At 40.1% G+C, this 24,199-nt stretch overlaps 1 protein-coding gene across 1 annotated transcript in view; it reads left to right on the top strand.

The window, feature by feature from the left end:
- Positions 1-309: 309 nt before the first annotated feature.
- BMPR2 (bone morphogenetic protein receptor type 2) overlaps positions 310-24,199 on the top strand; it is a 201,305-nt gene continuing 177,415 nt past the window's right edge. The window contains exon 1 of the mRNA XM_030854423.2: positions 310-1,646. Within this exon, the coding sequence (XP_030710283.1) occupies positions 1,571-1,646 (76 nt within the window). The 5' untranslated portion in view covers positions 310-1,570. The remainder of the gene's footprint in view (positions 1,647-24,199) is intronic.

Here is a 24,199-nt window from a genome sequence, read left to right as displayed (position 1 = left end):
GAAGAGTTTGCCAAAGGCTGGACAATACATGCGGCCGCCCTCTCTCAAGCACGCAAATCCCAAGCGTGGACGTCTGGTAGGTGTGTGTGAGTGTGAAGAAGAAAGGCCAGTGCTGTCCATTGCGGGCTGCCGGCCCCGCCGTGCTCTGCCCTCAGCGGCTGCGCTAGGGCCGCGGAGTCCGCCTCAGTTAGCCCTGGAGTGAGGGGCGGGGCCGGGCGGGGCCGCGAGCGCGCAGGCGCAGTGCGGCTTCGTCGCGCCGCTGCAGCCCCCGCCGCCGCCGCCGCCGCCGCCGCCGCTGCGGCCGACGCCCGCGCTGCACCACGGGCCCGAGACAGACTGGGCCGGGAAGAGCCGGAGACTGAGGAGGAGGCGGGGGCGGCGGCGGAGGCGGGGCGACTCCGGTGACCGGGAGCGCCGCAGACTGGCAGCTGCGGCGACTCCCCCCTTTGTGTCTGGTCTGCCCGGAGCCGCTGGAAGTGCTTCCCGGAGGGGCGCGGGGTGTCTGCCGCCTTGCTGCCCACCCCCTCCCCAGCCACCTACATCCGCCCTCCCGCCGCCCCCCACCCTCGGCCCGCGACGTCCGAGCTCCGCCCGGAGCCTAGAGCTGCGGGAAAGCTAGGAGGCGGCGGCGGCGGCGGCGGCGGCTTCCTCGGGAGGGGGGGGTTGTGATTCGCTCAGAGGAGCCTTTGACGGGAGAAGACAAGGCTTTCACAGTGGAATTTACCTCAGGCAAGATGGAGCGGCAGCAATAAAAAAGAGAGAGAGGAGCGCACCCGGGAGGGCTAGAAAGGGCAGCCTCCCGGCACCTCCCCTCCGCCCGCTGTCTCGGGGAGCTCGGGGCCCAGCCTGAGGACCCCTCCCCTCCCCCGCTTCCCACCGCCCCTCAGCCCTCCCGCCGGGACCTGCCGGACCCTCGTAGGATTGTTCCGCGAAGGCGTGAAGGCCGTGGGTTTGTCCATGGAGGCCAGCACCTTTTTCGATCCAGTTGAGGAAGAGGATTTGCTTTGCTCGAAATCGGAGTAAGGGAAGCACCGAAGCGAAACTTAAAAGGAATCTTGCCCTGCCGGAGCACAGGCGATGCGCCTCGGGCCGCCGGGCGCCGCCGCCCCCCGCCCGGTTTCGCCCTTCCCGGCAGTCGGGAACTTGTGCTGATCCTCGGCGCCCCTCGAATCCCCGCTCCCCACCCCTCGGCACCCTGGATATGTTTTCTCCCAGACCTGGATATTTTTTTGATATCGTGAAACTACGAGGGAAATAACTGCGGGGCTTTCTTCTTGTCTCCCTGCTTCTCCCCACAGACATGCCTTCACTTTGGGGGGCCGAGGCACCCTGTCCTGGGCGAATGAACACCCGCAGCCGCAAGGGAGAGAAATGAAGGAAATTTCGGCAGCGGAATGAAAGCTCTGCAGCTCGGTCCTCTCATCTGCCATTTGTCCTTTCAAACTGCATTGTAATAGGGGCCGGATAAGACCGACGAGAGCGAGGACTAGCCTCCCGGCCGCGTTTCTCCGCCCTCGTTCACTTTCCGTATTTCTTTTCTCTGCTCTCCTGCTTCTTGGCTGGCCCAGGGATGACTTCGTCGCTGCGGCGGCCCCGGCGGGTGCCCTCGCTGCTGTGGACCGTCCTGCTGGTCAGCGCTGCGGCCGGTGAGTAGCCCCGGGTGGCGCGTCCGGGCCACTTCTCCTGTGGTTGGCGGGGGAGGGAGCCTGCAGAGGCCGAGGCCTGCGCTCGCCTGTCGCAACGCGGCCGCCGATCGCCCGGTACCTGCGCGCCTTTCCCAGTCCTTCCAGGGAACTAACCTTTCACGTTGACGTGTAGTTTCGAATCCCCGCACCTCGTATTCCCCACCACTTCATCCCACCGGCGCCGGGGGGGGGGGGAAGACACATTGGGTGTGGTATCTTAACATTTTTAGCTGTGAGGTAATGCAAGGATTAAAAATAACATTTTAATCACCAGTGAACACTGTCTATTATGAGATCTTTGGAAACAGACCTGTAGATTTTTTTTCTAATATAAAGAAGCGGATTTGGCTTACAGTAAAAAGAACATCAACTGTAGAACGTATACTTGAACCTTATTTTTAGATGTAGATCACTCTTTGAGAATCCATATTACTTTCATTATTCCAAAATGTTCCCGAATGAATTGAATAAATAAATGTTGAGGAAGGCAGAACTGTGAGATGCTTAGTATGCTGTACAATATTGTTAATTGTTATTATCGTTAGTATTATTTTGTTCCGAAGTATGTTAGTAATAATATTTTCATCTTTTCAATCTGGACAGTCGTATTTTATATGCTTTTGGAATTACTGCTGGGCTTAGAAGTATTTTTGGTAGCTTTTCACTTAGTCATCTGGCATCTATTGACTTTCCTGTCATTGAGACAACTTTGACCTCACATCAGACTTCTAGGAGATTTGAGTCCTGAAAGTTCTTTTGACATTTTACTGAAGCTTAAAGGGAAATGGTAGTCATCCTTTGCTTAGAATATTTTGATTTTAGTTCTCAGACACCTTAGGAAAAACCTCGTTTCATTTGCAGTTGCTTTTCAAGCAGTCTTTTGGTGATTTGCTTTTAGAAATTTTGGGGAGTGAATCATACATATAATTCTTAAATTTGGTTTAGGATGGCCAAATAGATTATACATCGAAAAATGAATAAAGGGCAACATAACACCTTTCCAGTTATTTTTTCTTCATAAGTGTAATATTCACTTTCAGTAAATTTTTCATTGCAATGTTAGACACGGACAGTGTTTATTTCCATTTAAAAAGTCTGCATTGGGAAGATACTGAAACAGTTTTTGAACTTTCTTTTGTGCTTTAGATATTGTTGATTAATGTCTATTATGTTTGTGATAGTTGTGTTAACATAATTTGAACTTCTGAATTGAATGTATTTTGACACTTATATTTTAATATTCTTAATCATCACAATTCATTTTGGGGTAAAAGTGAATGATTTTTCTCTGGAGTTCTTTATATTCTGTTAGCTATCTAAGTTCTCTAGTAGTAAGCCATGTGGTCCCTGTAAAATATGAAGAGAGTAAAAGGCGTTAAGTTCAAGCAGTCATTCTAAGAGGAGAAATCTCAGAGTTAGACTTGTTAGTGTTCTTTGTTATTCTTGACCTTTTTAGAACATAGATTCTCATTTATTGTTGACAGGCTTATCATTTTGTGATCAGAACTGATAAAATAAGAGAAAGAACAATTGACTTAAAAATAAACTTGATATCTATTTGGTAAATAAAATATTAGAATAATGGCCCTTAAAAGGGATGGATTAAAGTAATCACTGTTTAAAAGTGATTTTAGCCATCTTTTTCTTTACTGTTACATAGCACCAGATGCCAAAATTTGTGAAATTGGATTTCAGAGCTGTAACAATAATAATAATAGTATTTATTGAGTATTTGCTCTGCGCCAGCAACTGTCCTAATAGCTTTACATGTATTTTCTCATTTGATTCTCATGACAGTTCTTTACTCCAGGTTCAGTTATGCTCCTTTTATAGAGTGAGTGAAGTATAGAGAGTTTAGATAACTCACCACACAGTCAGTAAATTGTGGAGCTAGAATTACAGTCTGTTCCCTTACCTATCACATTAATGATGACAGCAACTTCTCACTCTAATTGGGAACATGAGAGAGTTAGTGTCTTCACCAGATTAGCCTTCGAAAAGAAACAAGGACCCTTGACAGGATCTTGGTACAGCACTGGTCGCGCAAATGTCATGGTTCTAAATGTGTAAGACTTTGCCTAATATTGGAGTGGCTAGAGCAGTTTCATTAAGTGCAAGGTGGCTAGAGAGGGCTTGTGTGAATTTGGGTTATATAGATGCAGTGATATAACTAGACATGTGCAAATGGTACAGCTGAACGGGAAAATAATACTGGAAGACTGATATCACATCTCTCTATGGGGTCGTGGATAATCCTCTATATCTTTTGAGTCCCTCTTTCCCACTTACTCTATTTAGTTCTTGGATTCCTTAATTCTAAGAACAGTTAGTATGCAAAAATTAGAATTTATAAAAATGTGCTTGTTTGGTTTATAAATGATTTCTTTTTTTTTTTTTTATGGTCTGGAACAGGGGCATGAAGCTGAACTTGTTCTTTTTTTTTTTTTAAATATTTATTTATTTATTTAGGCTGCGCTGGGTCTTAGTTGCAGCACGTGAGATCTTCATTGTGGCATGCGGGATCTAGTTCCCAGACCAGGCATCGAACCTGGGCCCCCTGCATTGGGAGCAGGGAGTCTTACCCACTGGACCACCAGGGAAGTCCTATGAATTCTTAATTTTAATAAAAGGATACAATATAATGTAATACTTAATTTAAAGGTCAGCTTCTGTTTAAAAAAATTTTTTTTTGAAAAAAAAAGGTTGCCAAGCTTTTTATTTAGGTTGTAGTGGTTACAGATAACATATCTAATCCTATATCCTGCCCCACCATGTGCTGCCCAATGAGCAGACTTAGCTACTCTTTTCCCTCCAGTCTTAGTTCTTGTGTTCATCCTTCTTGTCCTTCTTGGCATCCTTCTTGGCCTGGGAGGCCAGGGAGCCCATGGTATTTCGAATGGTCTCATTGGGATCCCTACCTGGAAGCTTCTCCAGGACACTGAAGGAATTCAGCGTCCTGCATCATGTCATAAACGTTTTTCTCCTTGGCTGGCTCACATGTGTCCATGGCTCAGTTGTCACCCATGTCAGCTGATTCTACCTAGTCAATGTCAGTTGATTCTTCCTGCATTTGAAATAATTCACTTGACTGGATTTCAGTTTTACATACATCTCTTCAGGAACACACACATTGTCTACAAAAGCTATCGTGACATGTGGGTTGCTGTAGTGGTGGTATTGGTATTAGTGTGTGTGTGAAATGTGGGGAGAGATGTTTATTCTAGCTTTCCTTCATTAAAGGCCAACTTTCTTTAACAGTGAAGGAGAAGAAGTTGAATATTGGTCTCTGGTGGGTAAATTCTAACTATGAAAGGTACAGAGTGAAGTCAGTATAAATCAGTTAATTTTATAACTGGCCATATCACTTTTTTTTTAACTGAAGTATAGTTAATTTACAATGTTGTGTTAGTTTTTGTTGTACAGCGAAGTGATTCAGTTATACATATATGCATTCTTTTTCATATTCTTTTCCATTATGGTTTATTACAGAATATTGAATATAGTTCCTGTGCTATACAGTAGGACCTTGTTGTTTATCTATTTTATATATAGTAATTTGTGTCTGCTAATCCCAAACTCCTAATTTATCCCTCCCCCACTGCCTTTCCTCTTGGTAACCATAAGTTTTCTATGAGTCTGTTTCTGTTTTGTAACAAAGTTCATTTGCATCCTATTTCATATTCCACGTGTAAGTGTTATCATATATTTGTCTTTCTCTTTCTGACTTACTTCAGTTAGTATGATAACCTCTAGGTCTATCCAAGTTGCTACAAGTGGTGTTATTTCATTCTTTTTTTAAAAAATAAATTTATTTATTTATTTTTGGCTGCGTTGGGTCTTTGTTGCTGCGTGTGGGTTTTCTCTCTAGCTGCGGCGAGCGGGGGGGGGGGCTACTCTTCGTTGCAGTGTGCGGGCTTCTCATTGCGGTGGCTTTTCTTTGTTGCGGAGCACAGGCTCTAGATGCATGGGCTTCAGTAGTTGTGGCACGTGGGCTCAGTAGTTGTGGCTCGCAGGTTCTAGAGCACAGGCTCAGTAGTTGTGGTGCACGGGCTTAGTTGCTCCACGGCATGTGGGATCTTCCTGGACCAGGGTTCAAACCCATGTCCTCTGCATTGGCAGGCGGATCTTAACCACTGCGCCACCAGGGAAGTCCCCTCAAATAGATTCTCTTTAAAGAAATTCTTTGTAAGGAACTGGTAGATGTAAGGTACAAGTTTTCTACTATGGCGTGCCTTTAAGAGTCTGTATGATATGTCAAGTTACATAGCAATAAGATGTTAGGGGAATTATTACCAGAAGAGCTAATATAAAAGTTTACATACATACCTAGAGTCCCAGTGTCCAACACTGTCCATCAACCTTGCCTTGAGCATATTAAGTAACACTTAAACTTCATTACACATATTATCAAGCTATAATACAAAATTTGTGTAATCATTCTCACCTTAAAAGTGTTGACTGTGAAAAAAAAAAGTGTTGACTGTGGACTTGATGGAAGAATTATGGAACATGATAAAGTATTGTGCCAGAGGTATTGGCCATAATAGTTTTAGATGGAGCTGGATGTTTGGGGGAATAGAAGGATCGTATGCACACATATCTCTTTCTGGCAATTCCTCATCTGTATCTGGAAGGCTAGATGCAGATGGCAATGAGAAATTTCAATTTGTTAACGCCAGAAGGTCTTCTCGTTTATCTTTCAAGACAGTTTTCCCTTTAAAATTTCAGTGTCAAAAATATACTTAATAATATACTTTCATTCTGTCCCAGCAATTTAAGTGCAAAATAGCGTGATTTAGAGCAAAACATGACTGAACAAAGGACACAGTGTGTCATTTGCATATATGTATATATGTGTATGTATCCAATAATCCAAACCCCTAGTTCTTTCATTTAAATGAGGAAATAGTTGACTTTTCCCAACATTATTGATCTTTCTTCAGTCTTTGCCTTTGTAGACAAGAACAGTCTATGAATCAAGCTATATAATTGTAATAGACACTCTAGGCCAACCTTTTAGGGAAAGCTTTGTTTTTGTATTTTTGTTTTTCTTTGAAAAGTAAAGAGAAAATACTGTTAATCCCATAACTCCAACACTGTATTTTATTTTGGTGTATTTACTTTTAACTTTTAAATAAAGTTGTGTATATTTTTGTGTTGGTGTGATTGTATAATTTATTAATTATATTTCAGACTGTTTTTTGGACCATGCCATGTGGCATGTGGGGTCTTAGTTCCCCAACCAGGGATCGAATCCGTGCCCCCTGCATTGGGAGTATGGAGTCTTAACCATTGGACCACCAGGGAAGTCTCTACATTTCAAACTTTTAAACATGGAATAATATGTCACAAACAGTAACTGTGTAATATTCCATTGAGTGTATTTGTTAGTATTTACTTGATTCCTGTTAGGAGATGTTTAGCTTGTCTTGGTTTTCTTCTCTTGATAAAGAGTACCATATTGAATATTTTGTGCATATGTCCTTCTTGTGTTTTGGTTTATTTCTGTATTCTCATCTTGATCTATCAGCAGCATGACTCAGTTTGATCATTTTTTTTTCCTCCTTGAAACACTTGCTTCATTTGTGTTCTAAGATACCACACTCTTGGTTTTCCTTCTGCCTCTCTATCTCCTTTGATAGTTCTTCCTTATGTCCCTCACCTCTAAATGGTTTGTTGTGCCAGGACTCAGTCCTTGGTCCTTTTCTCTGTCTACACTTACTCCTTTGGTGATCTCATCCAGTTTCATGGCTTTAAAAATAACATCTAGAGGCTGAAAAGTTTCAAATTTATTTCCATCCTAAACTTCTTTCCTTGAAATAAAGTTGCGTGTAGCCAGCTGAGTGAGTATTCTGCATCTCTACTTAGATGTCTGATAGTCATCTCAAACTTAGCGTATCCAAAACTGAACTCCTGAGCTTCTTCTGTAGGCCTGTTCCTCCTGTAGTCTTACCCAACTCAGCAAATGGCAGTTCTGTCATTCTAGTTGTTGAGGCCCAAAATTGAATATATCCTGTCTCTTCATTTTTTTTTTTACACACTCACATCCAGTCTGATAGAAAAAATTCTTGACTCTACCTTCAAAATATATCTAGTCTGACTACTTACCACCTCCACTGCTACCATGTTAATCTAAAAGCCATCTTCTCTCACTTGTAGCTTTTCAGTAACTTTTGTTTTCTCTAACACTTTTGCTTTATTACATTAACTTTTCAGTATAGTATCCTTAGTAACCCTTCTCAGACTTAAGTCAGATCATCACTTTTTTCTGTTTAAAACTCTCTGATGCCTCTCCATGTCACTCAGAATCACAATCAGAATCTCAGAAACTCACTCAGTCACAAATCATTTAAAATATCCTACACAATCTGGCCCCTACTACTTATGGCTGTATCTGCTGACCTCTGTCTTGTTCAACTTATATTTGCTTTTAACTTTACAAAGAAGTAAAAATTCAGAAAATCAAATATTTTAAAAGAGGTTAGATTTAAGATACTTTATATAATTTGATAGTGGCTACAGTTAGTGAGTAAATCTGTATTGGGGGAGTAAGGGAGGAGACATGAATATTTCTTAAGCCTTTACTATATCCACTAAATGCCTTACGTATTTACTGTGTTATCTCATTATCCTCTAAATAGACTGATCACTACTATTATTTTTTCCTTATTTTACAGATGAGTAAATGAAGTCTATTATACCTTCAAAGCAAAGCATTAATGTAATATATATAGTGTTAGCCTGCACGTATAAAATACTTGGAATACTTCAAGCATCTGAAAATCTGGCATTTTAATCATTCAGGAATAATTGCCTAGACTGAACTACTTCTTAGTTATGATTTCTTATTTTGCTATAAATGACAGCAGATTATTTTCAGTTTTGGTTTGGAGTATAGCATTCAAATGTTGGTGGATAGTAAAAATTTTCATAGAAGATTCAAAGCTTAAGTTTTGGAAAGGAACACCAGTTAGATCAGAAGAGAGATGATGACATACTTAGTGGAGGATAAATTTTGTGTTTCCATCTGTTGTTAGTGATTAGAACCCCTAGGGGCCAGTCTAGTGTGAAGAGTAACTTTTTATATTTAGTTACTACCCAAAGGGCCATATCATGGTGACAAGAAAGGCAAGATTAAGAACAGTCAAATAATGTCAGAAAATGAATTTATTCATGTTACTTATGGAAACAGAGTTTTTTTTGTGGGAGATAACTTTTCTGGGATATTTAATTATTTTTTCCTTTTGCTAAACCAGTGTGTTAGCTTGATGAAATGTTATCAAGAATGTTAAACTAAATTCACTTTAGCCTTTATCACCAACTTTTTCCATTTATCCAGCACTTCTCTAGGAATCATTATTTTGTCCATTTACTTAGGTTTATGAGAAATTGTTTTGTTTTGTTTTGTTTTGCTTTTGCGGTTCACAGGACTCTCACTGCTGTGTGTGGCCTCTCCCGTTGTGGAGCACAGGCTCCAGACCCGCAGGCTCAGCGGCCATGGCTCACGGGCCTAGCCGCTCCACGGCATGTGGGATCTTCCCGGACTGGGGCACGAACCCATGTCCCCTGCATCGGCAGGCAGACTCTCAACCACTGCGCCACCAGGGAAGCCCGAGAAATTCAGTTTTACTGATTCTTGCTAAGTCCTTTTAAGAGCAAGACAGTACTCTTGGATTTGTACTAAGTCAGATTTGTACACTAAGCGGCTAATAGGCTGCTTCTACTTCTACTTATACTACTAATAAGTAGTATAAGTAGAAGACTCACTATTTAGTCTCATGGTCTCTCCCAACCTCTAGGAAATGTGATCTTTCCAAGTATCTGCAAAAGGAATTTGGGAAACAGCACCAATAGTGACTGTAGGAAGTAGTAAGATAAACTTGTATTGACTTTGCTTTGTATTTTAAGACTTGTTTTTGCTTCTAGACTTTATTTCTTTACAAGAATCTTTGTTTTTTAGAATCCTAAAGTTGTAACACAGAATCATTAAAAAAAATTTTAGGTGATAATGAAGTATAGAAAATAAAAAGACCCATTCCCTCTTTACTTTTTCTATAATCCCATTCCCTAGATGTAACCATTGTTAGTAGTTTGGTGTTTAATCTTTCATACTTTCTTTTTGTATGTACGATAAATAAACATCTGGGTATAACTAGAGTTTGTTTTTTTAGACAAGGTAGAATCATTACGTACTATGTAATACACAGATTTTTGTGATTATTCATGCAGGATAGTTCTGGAAGTAAAATCATTTGTTGAAAGTTTGCACATTTTAAAATTTTGATATGAATTTTCAAATTTCCCCACAAAAGATGGTACTAGTTTTCATTTCCACCAGTAGTATATCAGAATTTCCATTTTCTTATACCTTTTCCAAATATTGTATAATATCAATGTTTTCAATTTTTGCCAAAGCAAAAGCATTGTATTTTGTTTCAGTTTGCAGTGCTTTAATTATTAGTGAAGCCAAGCTTCTTTTTGTATGCTTACTGGCCACTTGCATTTCTCTCAATTACCTGTTCAGGTATCAGATTAATTTTCCTAATGATTTGTTTCTTCTTTTTTTTTTTTTTTGCGGTACGCGGGCCTCTCACTGTTGTGGTCTCTCCCGTTGCGGAGCACAGGCTCCGGACGCGCAGGCTCAGTGGCCATGGCTCACGGGCCTAGCCGCTCCGCGGTATGTGGGATCTTCCCGGACCGGGGCACGAACCTGTGTCCCCTGCATCGGCACGCGGACTCTCAACCACTGAACCACCAGGGAAGCCCTGTGATTTGTTTCTTTTTCTTATTGGTTTGAAGGTGATATTAATATAAAAAAATGATTTTATGCAATTAGAATTGTTTATCTTTTCCTTTTTGACGTCTGGGTTTTGTGTTACCTTAGAAAAGCCTTTATTCTGTCTTACAGTAGATGAGTCTATAGGTTTTTTTTTTTTTAACGTATGGATAATTTAAACCACCTGGAACTATTCTTTGTGTTGTACATATATTAACTCAATAATAATAAGAAGGTAGATTCTCTTATGTATTATCCCCATTTACAGATGAGGAGTTTTAGGCACAGAAAAATTAAGAAACTTGCCCATGGCAACATAGCTAATAAGTGATAGAGGGGGAATATAGACACAGGCAGCTCATGCTCTAAACTGCTGCACTCTACTGCTTCTTATATAGGCAAATTGTCTTTTAATCACTAAATTCCAAGTAGAGAAAGTGTCCTGTTTGGGTAGTGAAAAGCATCATTTAGGGGCAGTTAATTTGGAATATATAAAATGTACTTCTGCTAACTTGTCATAATAGATTTTTTGCTTGTTATGGTAAACAGGTGACTAATATCAATTGCTTAAAATGCCTGAGCATTGGGACCCAGACATTTTAGCTCTCATTTAGAGTCTTACCTATTATTTTAATTTAAAAGTTTCTAAGAACCCTGGTTGTTTGGGTTTCTAACTTATAAAAGTTGAGGGAGCATCAAATAAGTAAATAATATGACTAATATCAATGGCTTAAAATGCCTGAGCATTTATATTCATTTAATGTATTCAGAACAAGTTTGAGTTAGAACCTGTTCTTTTCTTTGCAGCTGGTGTGTGGAAATACATAGCACTAAGTGAAATACTTTTGTCATCCTAGTTTTCCATTCTAGTGGTCATATTTCATAGGAGTAGTACAGATGTAGGAAAGAATAGTGGTAGCAAAAGGTAAAGGGACAGAGTTGGGGGTAGTCTGAGGGAGAAGGGAGAAAAAGTAATTTACTTAATTTCCTCTTTTATTGTCTGTGTTCTCCACCCAAACCGCTGCAGCTTGGTCTGGCCTTATTGCCCTTGCCTTTTATCTCTGTATTGGTGTATGCTAGAAAGCAGCATACTATTCTTTGTGTAAGCTCTTCTAGGTTTGTGAATTCAGACATTTTTAAACAGTAGCTTTGATACTGGAAAGTTTGGGAGCTATTACTTAAAGCAAAGAATTATATGTGAAAAGAAAACTCTGAACAATTAAATGACAATATCAGAAGGAAGTTAATACAGTCAGAAGTACTAAAATTACTGTGGGTTGCATTTATCATCCTGTCACTTAAGTGAACTGAGTCCTGAAATCTTTTCAGCCCATTTTACTTATTTAGGTCACTTATTATAGAATTTGTTGTTTAAAAGATAACATCTAGTTAAGGTGTTTGGAGAGAGATTCCTGTGAGATTCAACTGAGTCACGTCCTCAGTAATTATCTTGAGAATTGTGTTGGAGAAGAAGTGAACTTCTGTAGCTAATGAATATTTCATTATTGTTTAAAAGAACCTGTTGTATAAAAGATTTACCAAAAAAAATGTGACATTAATAAAGTAATACTTGGGACCTCCCTGGTGGTCCAGTGGTTGGGACTCTGTGCTCCCACTGCAGGGGGCGCTGGTTCAAACCCTGTTTGGGGAACTAACATGCCACGAGGCACGGCCAAAAAGGAAAAAAAAAGTAATACTTAGATACAAAGAATTATAGTAGATGCTACCGAGAGTAACAACGTAAAATAGCTATTGTTTAATAACCATATTGTCCCTCTTTATGAGTGCCAATTGTGTGTCAAGTACAATGCAGAGTGTTTTTAACATGTTTTTCTCTATCAAAATAGGTAGATATTTTTCCTACTTTAGGATTAAGGAAGCAGATAAACAGAGATTAAGTGCTTTGTTTGATGGTATATACTCCTAATAATAACTTATTACTTTTTTAAAAATAAATTTATTTATTTATTTATTTATGGCTGTGTTGGGTCTTTGTTGCTGTGTGCGGTCTTTCTCTAGTTGTGGCGAGCGGGGGCTACTCTTCATTGCGGTGCACGAGCTTCTCATTGCGGTGGCTTCTCCCGTTGCAGAGCACGGGCTCTAGGTGCGCAGGCTTCAGTAGTTGTGGCTCGCGGGGTCTAGAGCAAAGTCTCAGTAGTTGCTCCGCGGCATATGGGATCTTCCTGGACCAGAGCCCGAACCCGTGTCCCCTGCATTGGCAGGCGGATTCCCAACTGCTGCGCCACCAGGGAAGCCCACTTATTACTTATTGAGTTATTTACTGAATACCTCTATATGACAGGCATGCTAAGTTTTTAACTTTATTTCACAGAATCCTTATCCTTTATTTCATAGAATCCTTGTATCAGCTTTGCTGAAATAGATATTTTTTTCATAGATAAGGAAACAGTTGCACAGAGGTTAAATATATCACACAAAGCCTTCCACTTAGAAAATGGCAGAACTGGAATTCAAGCCAAGGTTTTCATGATTTCTGAAAGTCTCTGCTCTTAACCATATTTCCTCTCAAGACTTTTTCATTTTTAAGAGAGAATTGATCACACTGAGCTGCCTTTCAACTTTGAAATTCTGTGGATTGTTCTCCGTAAAATAATAAAATTAGGATAGATTATCTTCACACTAGTTGTGTAATAAAAGGTATTCATTGAATATGAATACGCCAACTGTGTTAGGGTATGGAAGAAGTATGGATCACTGTCCCAGTATTGACAGACTTACCCTATTATAGGAGAAGAGCATAAATACAATGGTGTATGCTCAACTACTGGCTGGGTTAAAAAAATCCATATTTGAAGTAAGGTATACAGAATGCATGTAGGCAGTAACAAGAAGGATAGTAATAATTTGGGCAGTGGATAAGTCATTGTGGCTGGAAAGGCATGGCATAGAGCTCACAGTTCCTTTGTGGTTGGGCTAAGGGAATTCGTCTTATAATGGTGGTACTCTTTAGAAGAGCAGCCAGGTGGCCAAGGCACAGTGACCAAATGTGTGGTAAACATAGGTGTGAGCCAACTGTAAGGAGCAGGGACAGAGGCTGAGAGGCCCAGTCAAGTGGGCTACACTGTACAAAAAAGAGGAGGGGAAGATTCAGCAGCCTGAGTAGTCCTCTCTCATTCCTGTGGCCACTGAATTTTATATTTGGTTGACGGTCATCCTACTGAGCCCATGGTGGTGGGGTGGAGATGAAGGCTGAGGTTATTTGGGGCATATATATTCTGTCTTATTTAAGATTGGCTTAAGTGCTGTACTGAGCTCTGAAGACTTGAGATCTGGCTAATAATGGTTTATAATCCTTTGTGGGGAAAGTGTTGTGAGGGGAGTATAGATGATTAAGGAGGTAGCGATCAAAGTAGCAATCCAGAAGAGAGAGACACATGTAAGAGCTCACTGATACTGTTTAGGGTTGCATTTCCCAGCCACATTACTCCTACTACTTTCATTCTTTTAAAAAATTAATTAATTAATTAATTTTTGGCTGTGTTGGGTCTTTGTTGCTGCATGCGGGCTTCCTCTAGTTGCGGCGAGTGGGGGCTACCCTTCATTGTGGTGCGTGGGCTTCTCATTGCAGTGGCTCCTCTTGTTGCGGAGCACAGGCTCTAGGTGTGCGGGCTTCAGTAGTTGCAGCGCACAGGCTTAGTTGCTCCGTGGCATGTGGGATCTTCCCGGGCCAGGGCTCGAACCCATGTCCCCTGCATTGGCAGGCAGATTCTTAACCGCTGTGTCACCAGGGAAGCCCTACTTTCATTCTTGACAGTTGGAGTTTTTGGGGTGTCTAGCTACGTTTGCTTTGTTTGACGACGAAATTTAAATCAGGTAAGAGGAAACATTTAAAATGAAAAGCAAGTAGTAAAAGAAAGCAGAGGCTGTCATAAAGAGATATAGGGGGCTTCCCTGGTGGCACAGTGCTTGAGGGTCCACCTCCCAGTGCAGGGGACACGGGTTTGAGCCCTGGTCTGGGAAGATCCCACATGCCACGGAGTAACTAAACTCGTGTGCCACAATTACTGAGCCTGCGCTCTAGAGCCCACGAGCCAGAACTACTGAAGCCCGTGCGCCTAGAGCCTGTGCTCCGCAACAAGAGAAGCCACCGCAATGAGAAGCCCGCGCACTGCAACGAAGAGTAGCCTACGCTCACTGCAACTAGAGAAAGCCCGTGCGCAGCAACTAAGACCCAGTGCAGCCAAAAATAAATAAAATAAATAAATTTATTAAAAAAAAAAGAGATATAGGAAAAGAAGCCCCATTTTAACCCTTAGGTAATGTATTATATGATATATATTCAATGATTCATCAGAGGTATTGTATGCTTGATTTTGTTTTGCTTTTTAATAGATTCAATATATTTCCTTGATAGGAGTGCCTTATAGTTTTCTTGAGCAAGAAAGTTTTATTGATACTTTAAATCTTTAGTATACTAAGGGTGGGAGTGTTAATGAGTAACATGTCCCCTAAAAAATACCATGTTTCACTAAACCTAAGAACATTTGATCTATAATTTTGTTTAAGCAGATTACAGTAGTAAAGAGAAAATGATTCTCTGGTTTTAATGTTTTATGATGACATTTCTAGAGAGAAAAGTATCGATAATTTAAATTCAAAATTCATATTGCATCTTTAGAGATTTTCTTTACATTGTTTTTGGGGAAATGATTCATTCAGCTCTTTTCTAATTACGTGTGAAAAAAACCTGGCTACTAAAATAAAAGGGCTATATGTGAAGCAAATTATATGCTGTAATGCCTCTTATGTTGCCAAGTACACTTAATGAATGAGGCAGGGAGGCCATTTAGCCATCCAGGGAGGCAACCCAGCCTAGTGCTTTTCTATAGGGCAACTGTTAAAATAAGTTTAAAGACATCATAAGTTTAAGGAGAAGGCACGTTTGTAACACTCCTGAAATGAGCCAAGATAAAATATTCACCTGCTGATTTTTGAATATTCTTATGGTTTTCTCATGTCTTCTGGCATTTGAACACTGTTTAGTAGTGTTGAAAGGAGATGTTGAGCAAAATATGCAGGAGACCTTGCATTCTGTAATCTAGCTTATACATGTTGTATTTATGAAGATTAGGTTAGGTTAAGAGAATATAGTATCTTGTAACCATGAACAAGGCATCTGGATTTCTGCCTCTAATGGCACTTACTTGTTGAGAAGACAGATCATAAATAAGAAGTAAATACATAAATGCACAAGATAGAGATTATGATAAATGTCACGGGGTTAAGGTGTTAGAGGGTTAAGGTGGTCAGTGGAGCCTTCCTTACAAGGTGACATCTGAAGAATTAAAATGAGGCAGATTTGTGAATAATTGCAGGAAGAGGAACAGAAAGCACAAAGGCTGGAAGGTGGGAAAGAGCTTGGTATTTTACAGGATCAAAAAGGAGACTGGTGTGGCCTATAGTAACTTAGGGAGAGACATGCATGACGGGGTTAGATAGGCAAGCAGGAGCCAAATCTTGTGGGGCCTTTTAGGCCATGGTAGAAAGATGAAGAGTTTAAATTTTAGTTTAGGAAAATGGGGAATGCTGTTGAAAGATTTTAAACAGAGTAAATTCATTATCTAATTTTCATTTTTCAGTGGTGACTTTGGCTTGTATGTGGAGAAGGATTAGAGAGGAGCCAAGGAGAAATAGGAAGCCTGGTTAGGCAGCTGTGGTAGTCAAGATGGACAAGGGAGGTGGCAGGTTGGATTTTTCTCCCTGGTAATGTCAAATAACATTTTGGTATCATTACACACCTCCTTCTGTGATATACTGTTTTTTAAATAGCAAGGACTATTTCTTGGGTTTAGAATGTACAGTTGAATTAGTTTTAAAAATCTGTTTCCTTCAAATGTTTATTTTAGAGATCTGTTACTTAATATTTTCAGTAAGCGCTACAAATATGTATTAGTATTATCTGTATTTTTCATTTATTGGAAAAAAATGTAAACATGGGTAGTATTTTGCCTCAAAATAATTCAAAGAATAGGGCTAGAGTCCATCTCCCTGGACTCCCTTCATGATGCAGAGAATACAGACTATAAGAATAATTCCTGGTCATACGGCCCTTGTAGATCAGGACTTTCCTGTTTGTCCTGTTCTTAAAAAGATTATTGCAATGTTTGAAGACTTGGGTCATATCTCATTTGTATTCTCATTTAAAGTACATGTAATCTTTCTTTTCCCACATAGGCACATATTCAGTATTTCACTTTGAGATTTTTGTTGTTTTTTGTTGATATTCTTCTTTCCCCCCCATTATCACAAGGAAGTGCTTATTCATATATCCCGAATAGTTTTTGGCCAGGGTAACTGTTTTTCATTCTTGGTTACTTTCAAATAATATTAGAGGCTGCTAGTTTTCATACTTGGACTCCAGAATAAAGTTGGCATGACTGCAGTCTCTAATGTCTCATCAGTTTTTTCCTAAACTGACCTTAAATTATGAGCAATAACAGAGTTTGACCAATGATTTTTTTTTTTTTTTGTAGTAGAGTGAAAACTCCATAAGGCAACATAATAATGGGGGGCAGAATTAGGGTAGAATTTAAATGGGGTAAAGATTTTACAGCTAACTGCCAGAAGACCTGATATAACTGGCAGAGTCTATTTTCCTAATCTGATACTTCAGCAGCAGAAGTTTTACAGTTAACTATTTTAATTTGTAGATATTAAAATACAATATCTGGGAAGTATTTCATTGTATATATGTACTATATCTTCTTTATCCATTTATCTGTTGATGGACACTTAGGTTGCTTCTGTGTCTTGGCAATTGTAAATAATGCTATGATATTGGGGTTCATGTGTCTTTTTGAATTAGTGTTTTTGTTTTTTTCAGATATATACTGAGGAATGGAATTGCTGGATCATGTGACAGTTCTATTTTTAGTGTTTTGAGAAACCTCCATACTGTTTTCCACAGCGGCTGTACCAATTTACATTCCCAACAGCAGTGTACGAGGGTTCCCTTTTCTCCACATCCTCCCTAACATTTGTTGTTTGTGTTCATTCTGACAGGTGTGAGGTGATACCTCATTGTAGTCTTGATTTGCATTTCCCCGATGATTAGCGATTTTGAGCATCTTTTCATGTACCTTTTGGCCATCTCTATTTCCTTCTGGGAAACATGTCTGTTCACATTTTCTGCCCTTTTTCTTTTTCTTTTTTGGCTGTGTTGGGTCTTTGTTGTTGTGCGTGGGCTTTCTCTAGTTGCGGCGAGCGGGGGCTACTCTTTGTTGCGGTGCGTGGGCTTTTCATTGTGGTGGCTTCTCTTGTTGTGGAGCACGGGCTCTAGGCATGCGGGCTTCAGTAGTTGTTGCTTGCGGTCTCTAGAGCACAAGCTCAGTAGTTGTGGCGCACGGGCTTAGTTGCTCCGCGGCATGTGGGATCTTCCTGGGCCAGGGCTCGAACCCGTGTCCCCTGCATTGGCAGGAGGATTCTCAACCACTGCACCACCAGGGAAGCCCTCTGCCCATTTTTTAATGACAGAGGGTCTTTTTTTTTTTTTGGTACTGAGTTGTATGAGCTGTTTATATATTTTGGATATTAACCTCATATTGGTCATATTATTTGCAAATATTTTCTCCCATTCAGTAGGTTCTTTTTGTTTTGTCAGTGGTTTCCTTTGCTGTGAAAAAGCTTTTAAGTTTAATTAGGTACGATTTGTTGAATTTTGCTTTTATTTTCTTTGCTTTAGGAGACAGATCTAAAACAGTATTGTTATGATTTACATCAAACAGTGTTTTGCCAATTTTTTTCCTCAGAGTTTTATGGTTTCCTGTCTTACATTTAGGTCTTTAATCCATTTTGAGTTTATTTTTGTAAATGGTGTTAAAGACTGTTCTAATTTCATTCTTTTACATGTAGATGTCCATTTTTCCCAGCACCATTTATTGAAGAGACTGTCTTTTTCCCATTGTGTATATATATATATATATATATATATTTTTTTTTTAGCGGTACACGGGCCTCTCACCGTTGTGGCCTCTCCCGTTGTGGAGCACATGCTCCGGACGTGCAGGCTTAGCGGCCATGGCTCACAGGCCCAGCTGCTTCGCGGCATGTGGGATCTTCCCGGACCGGGGCACGAACCTGTGTGCCCTGCATCGGCAGGCGGACTCTCAACCACTGCGCCACCAGGGAAGCCCCCCATTGTACATTTTTACCTCCTTTGTTGTAGATTAATTGGCCATAAGTGCATGGGTTTATTTCTGGACTCTCTATCCTGTTCCATTGATCTCTGTGTCTGTTTGTGTCAGTATCATACTGTTTTGATTATTGTAGCTTTGTAGTATAGTCTGAAATCAGGGATCATGATTCCCTCAGCTCTGTTCTTCTTTCTCAAGATTGTTTTGGCTTGTCCAGTCTCTATGAACTTTTCTCTTTTGAACCTATTTGTATTACAATAATAGTATTTATGTTAAAGATGGGATTTTTATTTTTTATTTATTTTTTTGGCTGTGTTGTGTCTTTGTTGCTGCATGTGGGCTTTCTCTAGTTGCGTTGAGTGGGGGCTACTCTTCGTTGCAGTGTGCGGGTTTCTCACTGTGGTGGCTTCTCTTGTTGAGGAACACAGGCTCTAGGCACGCAGGCTTCAGTAGTTGTGGCGTGCAGGCTCAGTACTTGTGGCTTGCTGGCTCTAGAGTGCAGGCTCAGTAGTTGTGGTGCGCAGGCTCAGTAGTTGTGATGCACAGGCTCAGTTGCTCCACGGCAGTTTTTTTTTTTTTGGCTGTGTTAGATCTTTATTGGTGTGTGCGGGATTTCTCTAGTTGTGATGAGTAGGGGCTACTCTTCGTTGTGATGTGCAGGCGTCTCATTGCGGTGGCTTCTCTTATTGTGGAGCAGAGGCTCTAGGCGCACAGGCTTCAGTAGTTGTGGCGTGCGGGCTCAGTAGTTGTGGCTCACGGGCTCTGGAGCGCAGGCTCAGTAGTTGTGGTGCACGGGCTTAGCTGCTCTGTGTCATGTGGGATTTTCCCAGACTGGGGATCGAACCCATGTCCCCTGCATTGGCAGGTGGATTCTTAACCACTGCGCCACTGGGGAAGCCCTGGGCAGGCAGATTCTTAACCATTGAGCCACCAGGGAAGTCCTAAAAGATAGGATTTAATTTCAGTTATCTGCAAAAGTATATTCTTATACATAACCTTAATATATAATATTTACAACTAAGATGGGGAAGACAGTTAAAGTGATATAAAGTTAATCTTTATCAGGGTTGATCTTGAATATTTAAAATTTATTTTCACCAGAGTAATATTAGAGGAAATAGCCATCACTTAAAACACTTAAAATTAAAAGAAGATTTTTGATGAGTAGTAGGTGTGTATCATTTAAAATAACACGAACCTACGTATTTTGGAATTTTTTTTTTTTTTTTTTGGCTCCACCATGCGGCATGTGGGATCTTAGTTCCCTGACCAGGGATCGAACCTGCACCCCCTGCTTTGGAAGCACGGAGTCTTAACCACTGGACCACTAGGGAAGTCCTATGTATCTTTGAATTTTAAGTTATTTATTTATTTATTTTTAACATCTTTATTGGGGTATAATTGCTTTACAATGGTATGTTAGTTTCTGCTTTATAACAAGTGAATCAGTTATACATATACATATGTTCCCATATCTCTTCCCTCTTGCGTCTCCCTCCCTCCCACCTTCCCTATCCCACCCCTCCAGGCAGTCACAAAGCACCGAGCTGATCTCCCTGTGCTATGCGGCTGCTTCTCACTAGCTATCTACCTTACGTTTGGTAGTGTATATATGTCCATGCCTCTCTCTCGTTTTGTCACAGCTCACCCTTCCCCCTCCCCATATCCGCAAGTCCGTTCTCTAGTAGGCCTGTGTCTTTATTCCTGTCTTACCCCTAGGTTCTTCATGACATTTTTTTTCCCTGAAATTCCATATATATGTGTTAGCATACGGTATTTGTCTTTCTCTTTCTGACTTACTTCACTCTGTATGACAGACTCTAGGTCTATCCATCTCATTACAAATAGCTCAATTTTGTTTCTTTTTATGGCTGAGTAATATTCCATTGTATATATGTGCCACATCTTCTTTATCCATTCATCCGATGATGGGCACTTAGGTTGTTTCCATCTCCAGGCTATTGTAAATAGAGCTGCAATGAACATTTTGGTACATGACTCTTTGAATTATGGTTTTCTCAGGGTATATGCCCAGTAGTGGGATTGCTGGGTCATATGGTAGTTCTATTAGTAGTTTTTTAAGGAACTTCCATACTGTTCTCCATAGTGGCTGTACCAGTTCACATTCCCACCAGCAGTGAAGTTATTTTTGTAATAGATGTGGATTTTAAATTCAGTAACCAACTGAATTTGATAAACCATCTTTGCCGGATTAGTGTAAGAAGTTTGCAGTATTGTGCCATGCCATCAGTTTTCACTTTCTCCTTTTCTTCTCTAGATTTTTCTACTCGCTTTAATTAAAATTAACCATCCAAAAGGGAAAAAGCTTTTTTCTGCTACATATGTTATAAATTAGAATTAAATATTAGATTCTAGAAAATAACATATTAGCTATCATTTTTTGAGTACTTAATGTGTGTGAGGCATTGTGCCAATTTTATGTTTTTAAATCTTTTCAACCCCTATGAAGTACAGAGTTTGTTGACCCTGTTTGTTTGTTTATTTATTTATACATACATACATACATACCACAGGCTTAGAAAAGTTAAGTAAATCTCCATGGTAATTTAGCTAGTGGTAGTACTGGGATTTGAATTCAGGTAGTCTGTAATTCCTGAGCTCATCCTGTCATTGACAGCATGTAACTCTTCTTGTTTCTTTGGTTGCTCTTATCAAAGGTCTAAGAATCTTAAGTTGAAGGAACCAGTACTTGGTTCTGATGGCTCAATAGTACTGTCTTATGCTCAAGACCTGGCAATAATAATTTTGCCTTTCTTGCAGGAAAATACCTGTCAAAGAAAGGAAATAAATGAATTGGGTCTGTTTTCTGGAGAATAGCAGGGTCACATACAGATTTTTTTAAAAATGCATTTATAATGCCCAGGATAATTTAAAAATGAAAAGTTGGTATCCAAACTGCCAAGAATTAATAAAGTATATGAAATAACTCAGAGAAACACATCCTTGCTTCTTTGAAAGGAAATGTAACTAATTTTTTTTTTTAATTTATTTTATTTTTGGCTGCATTGGGTCTTCATTGCTGCGGGCGGGCTTTCTCTAGTTGTTGCGGTGTGCAGGCTTCTCACTGTGATGGCTTCTCTTGTTGTGGAGCACAGGCTCTAGGTGTGTGGGCTGCAGTAGTTGTGGCTCGCAGGCTCTAGAGCACAGGCTCAGTAGTTGTGGCACACAGGCTTAGTTGCTCCGTGGCATGTGGGATCTTCCCGGACCAGGGTTCAAACCCTGGTCCGCTGCATTTGCAGGCGGATTCTTAACCACTGTGCCACCAGGGAAGCCTGTAACTAATTTTTTTACTGAAACATTCACTTCATAAATGAGACTCAGGCTTGGATTGTAGTGGTTTTAATTTTTAAAGTTTCTTTTTTGAAAAGGGTGTAAAGATTGTTTCATTTTCAGATATTAAAATTGCCTAAATATGGACTTATAAGAAATACTTCAAGGTGCTTTCTCTAAAGTGACTCTACTTCTGTATGTTTTCAAAATTATATAGTTAAAAATTTAGGGGGCTTCCCTGGTGGCGCAGTGGTTGAGAGTCCGCCTGCTGATGCAGGGGACACGGGTTCATGTCCCGGTCCGGGAATATCCCACATGCCGCGGAGCAGCTGGGCCCGTGAGCCATGGCCGCTGAGCCTGTGCGTCCGGAACCTGTGCTCTGCAGCGGGAGAGGCCACAACAGTGAGAGGCCCGTGTACTGCAAAAAAAAAAAAAAAAAAAATTCAGCAATTTAAAAATTACTGAGGATGATTTATGGGATATGCTTAATTTACATATTTTTTTCTCATAGTGTTTTTCTCTCTGTTGGTTGATTGTTCCAGTTCTTTGGTTAAAAAGGAAATAAGTGATTTAGAATGCCTAGGTTTTCCTACAATATCTTTGAAAGTCTATAATGATATTGCTTATCATAGAAAAAATGGAATAGTTGAGTAAAAAACATTTATCCCAGCTTGTAAAATTTTTAGATTTTCTAGGCCACAGGCCATATTTTTGTTAGTACACAATATTTTAGCTGCTGAATATGTAGTAAGACTCAGATTTGAGGAGTTTATCTTAATTATTGTCTTCTATAATAGCAAAAACTGAAAGTCATTACTAGATTTGATATACTCATTTTTAGGATTAGTTGATATTAATCATTGATATATTAAGAAAGATTGATATTTGAAGGAAAATTACACACACAATGATAATACAAAAGATGTGTTTCGCAGATTTCATGATTTTCTTTGGCATGTCAGATAAATTGGGTATCTAATTTGTTTGCTTCCGCAGTAGTGCATCTGAAACTTAAAAGATATTTTAGTTCAAGTATTATTTTATTTGTTTGATACAAAGTGAGTCTTATGTAAGAGTTAGTTAACTGTTTCAGAGATAATAAATAGAAAGAATGATTTGTTTATTCTCTTTAGTTTTTATGTTAATTTCCTACAAAATTAGTACTATGTCAGATCTTTTTCTTTTTAAAATTATTATTAATTTATTTATTTATGGCTGCATTGGTTCTTCGTTGCTGTGCGTGGGCTTTCTCTAGTTGCGGCGAGCGGGGGCTCCTCTTCCCTGCGGTGCGTGGGCTTCTCACTGCAATGGCTTCTCTTGTTGTGGAGCACGGGCTCTAGGCACGCAGGCTCAGTAGTTGTGGCTCACAGGCTCTAGAGCACAGGCTCAGTAGTTGTGGCGCATGGGCTTAGCTGCTCCGCGGCATGTGGGATCTTCCCAGACCAGGGCTCGAACCTGTGTCCCCTGCATTGGCAGGCGGATTCTTAACCAGTGCACCACCAGGGAAGTCCCTATGTCAGATCTTTAGTAAGCATTAACTTTCTTCTTTTCTTTTGATACTTTCTAAATGAAACAGTAATCTTTCCTGGAGTTAGGCTATTAGCATTACAGTATTTAAAAAGAAAATATTCAGAAAAAAGTACTTTGAAAAAGAAAAATCTCTTTCTTAGTTTATTTCTGACAGGTATGGATACCCGAATAGACAGCTTCTACAATTAACATGAGGTATTGTTAGGACAGTTTGATTAGACATAAGCTAATTGGTCTCTGAGATAATTTCTTTTTTTTAAATATTGTTTTGCATATTTAAAAAATATTTATTTATTTGGCTGTGTCGGGTCTTTGTTGCGGCATGTGGGCTTTTCGTTGTGGCACGCGGGCTTCTCTGTAGTTGTGGTGTGCCGGTTTTCTCTTCTGTAGTTGTGGCGCGGGTTCCAGAGCGCGTAGGCTCTGTAGTTTGCACGTGCAGGCTCTCTAGTTGAGGCGCCCGAGGTCAGTAGTTGGGGTGCGACGGCTTAGTTGCCCCACGACATGTGGGATCTTAGTTCCCCGACCAGGTATCAGACTCGCGTCTCCTGCATTGGAAGATGGATTCTTTATCGCTGGATCACCAGAGAAGTCCCTCTGAGATAATTTCTATCCTTTAGATTTGAAATGGTCTCTCAAAAAAAAAAAAAAAAAGCCACACAAACACACACATTTTATTATTATTATTTTAAACACACATTTTAAAGTCAAAATCAAATTTAAGGGGACCAAAATGAATTGTTTATTTATTTATATTTTTGGCCATG

Source organism: Globicephala melas, chromosome 7 (genome assembly GCF_963455315.2).
Source record: "Globicephala melas chromosome 7, mGloMel1.2, whole genome shotgun sequence".
Taxonomy (NCBI): Eukaryota; Metazoa; Chordata; class Mammalia; order Artiodactyla; family Delphinidae; genus Globicephala; species Globicephala melas.
This window is presented reverse-complemented; position numbering and strand designations above follow the sequence as displayed.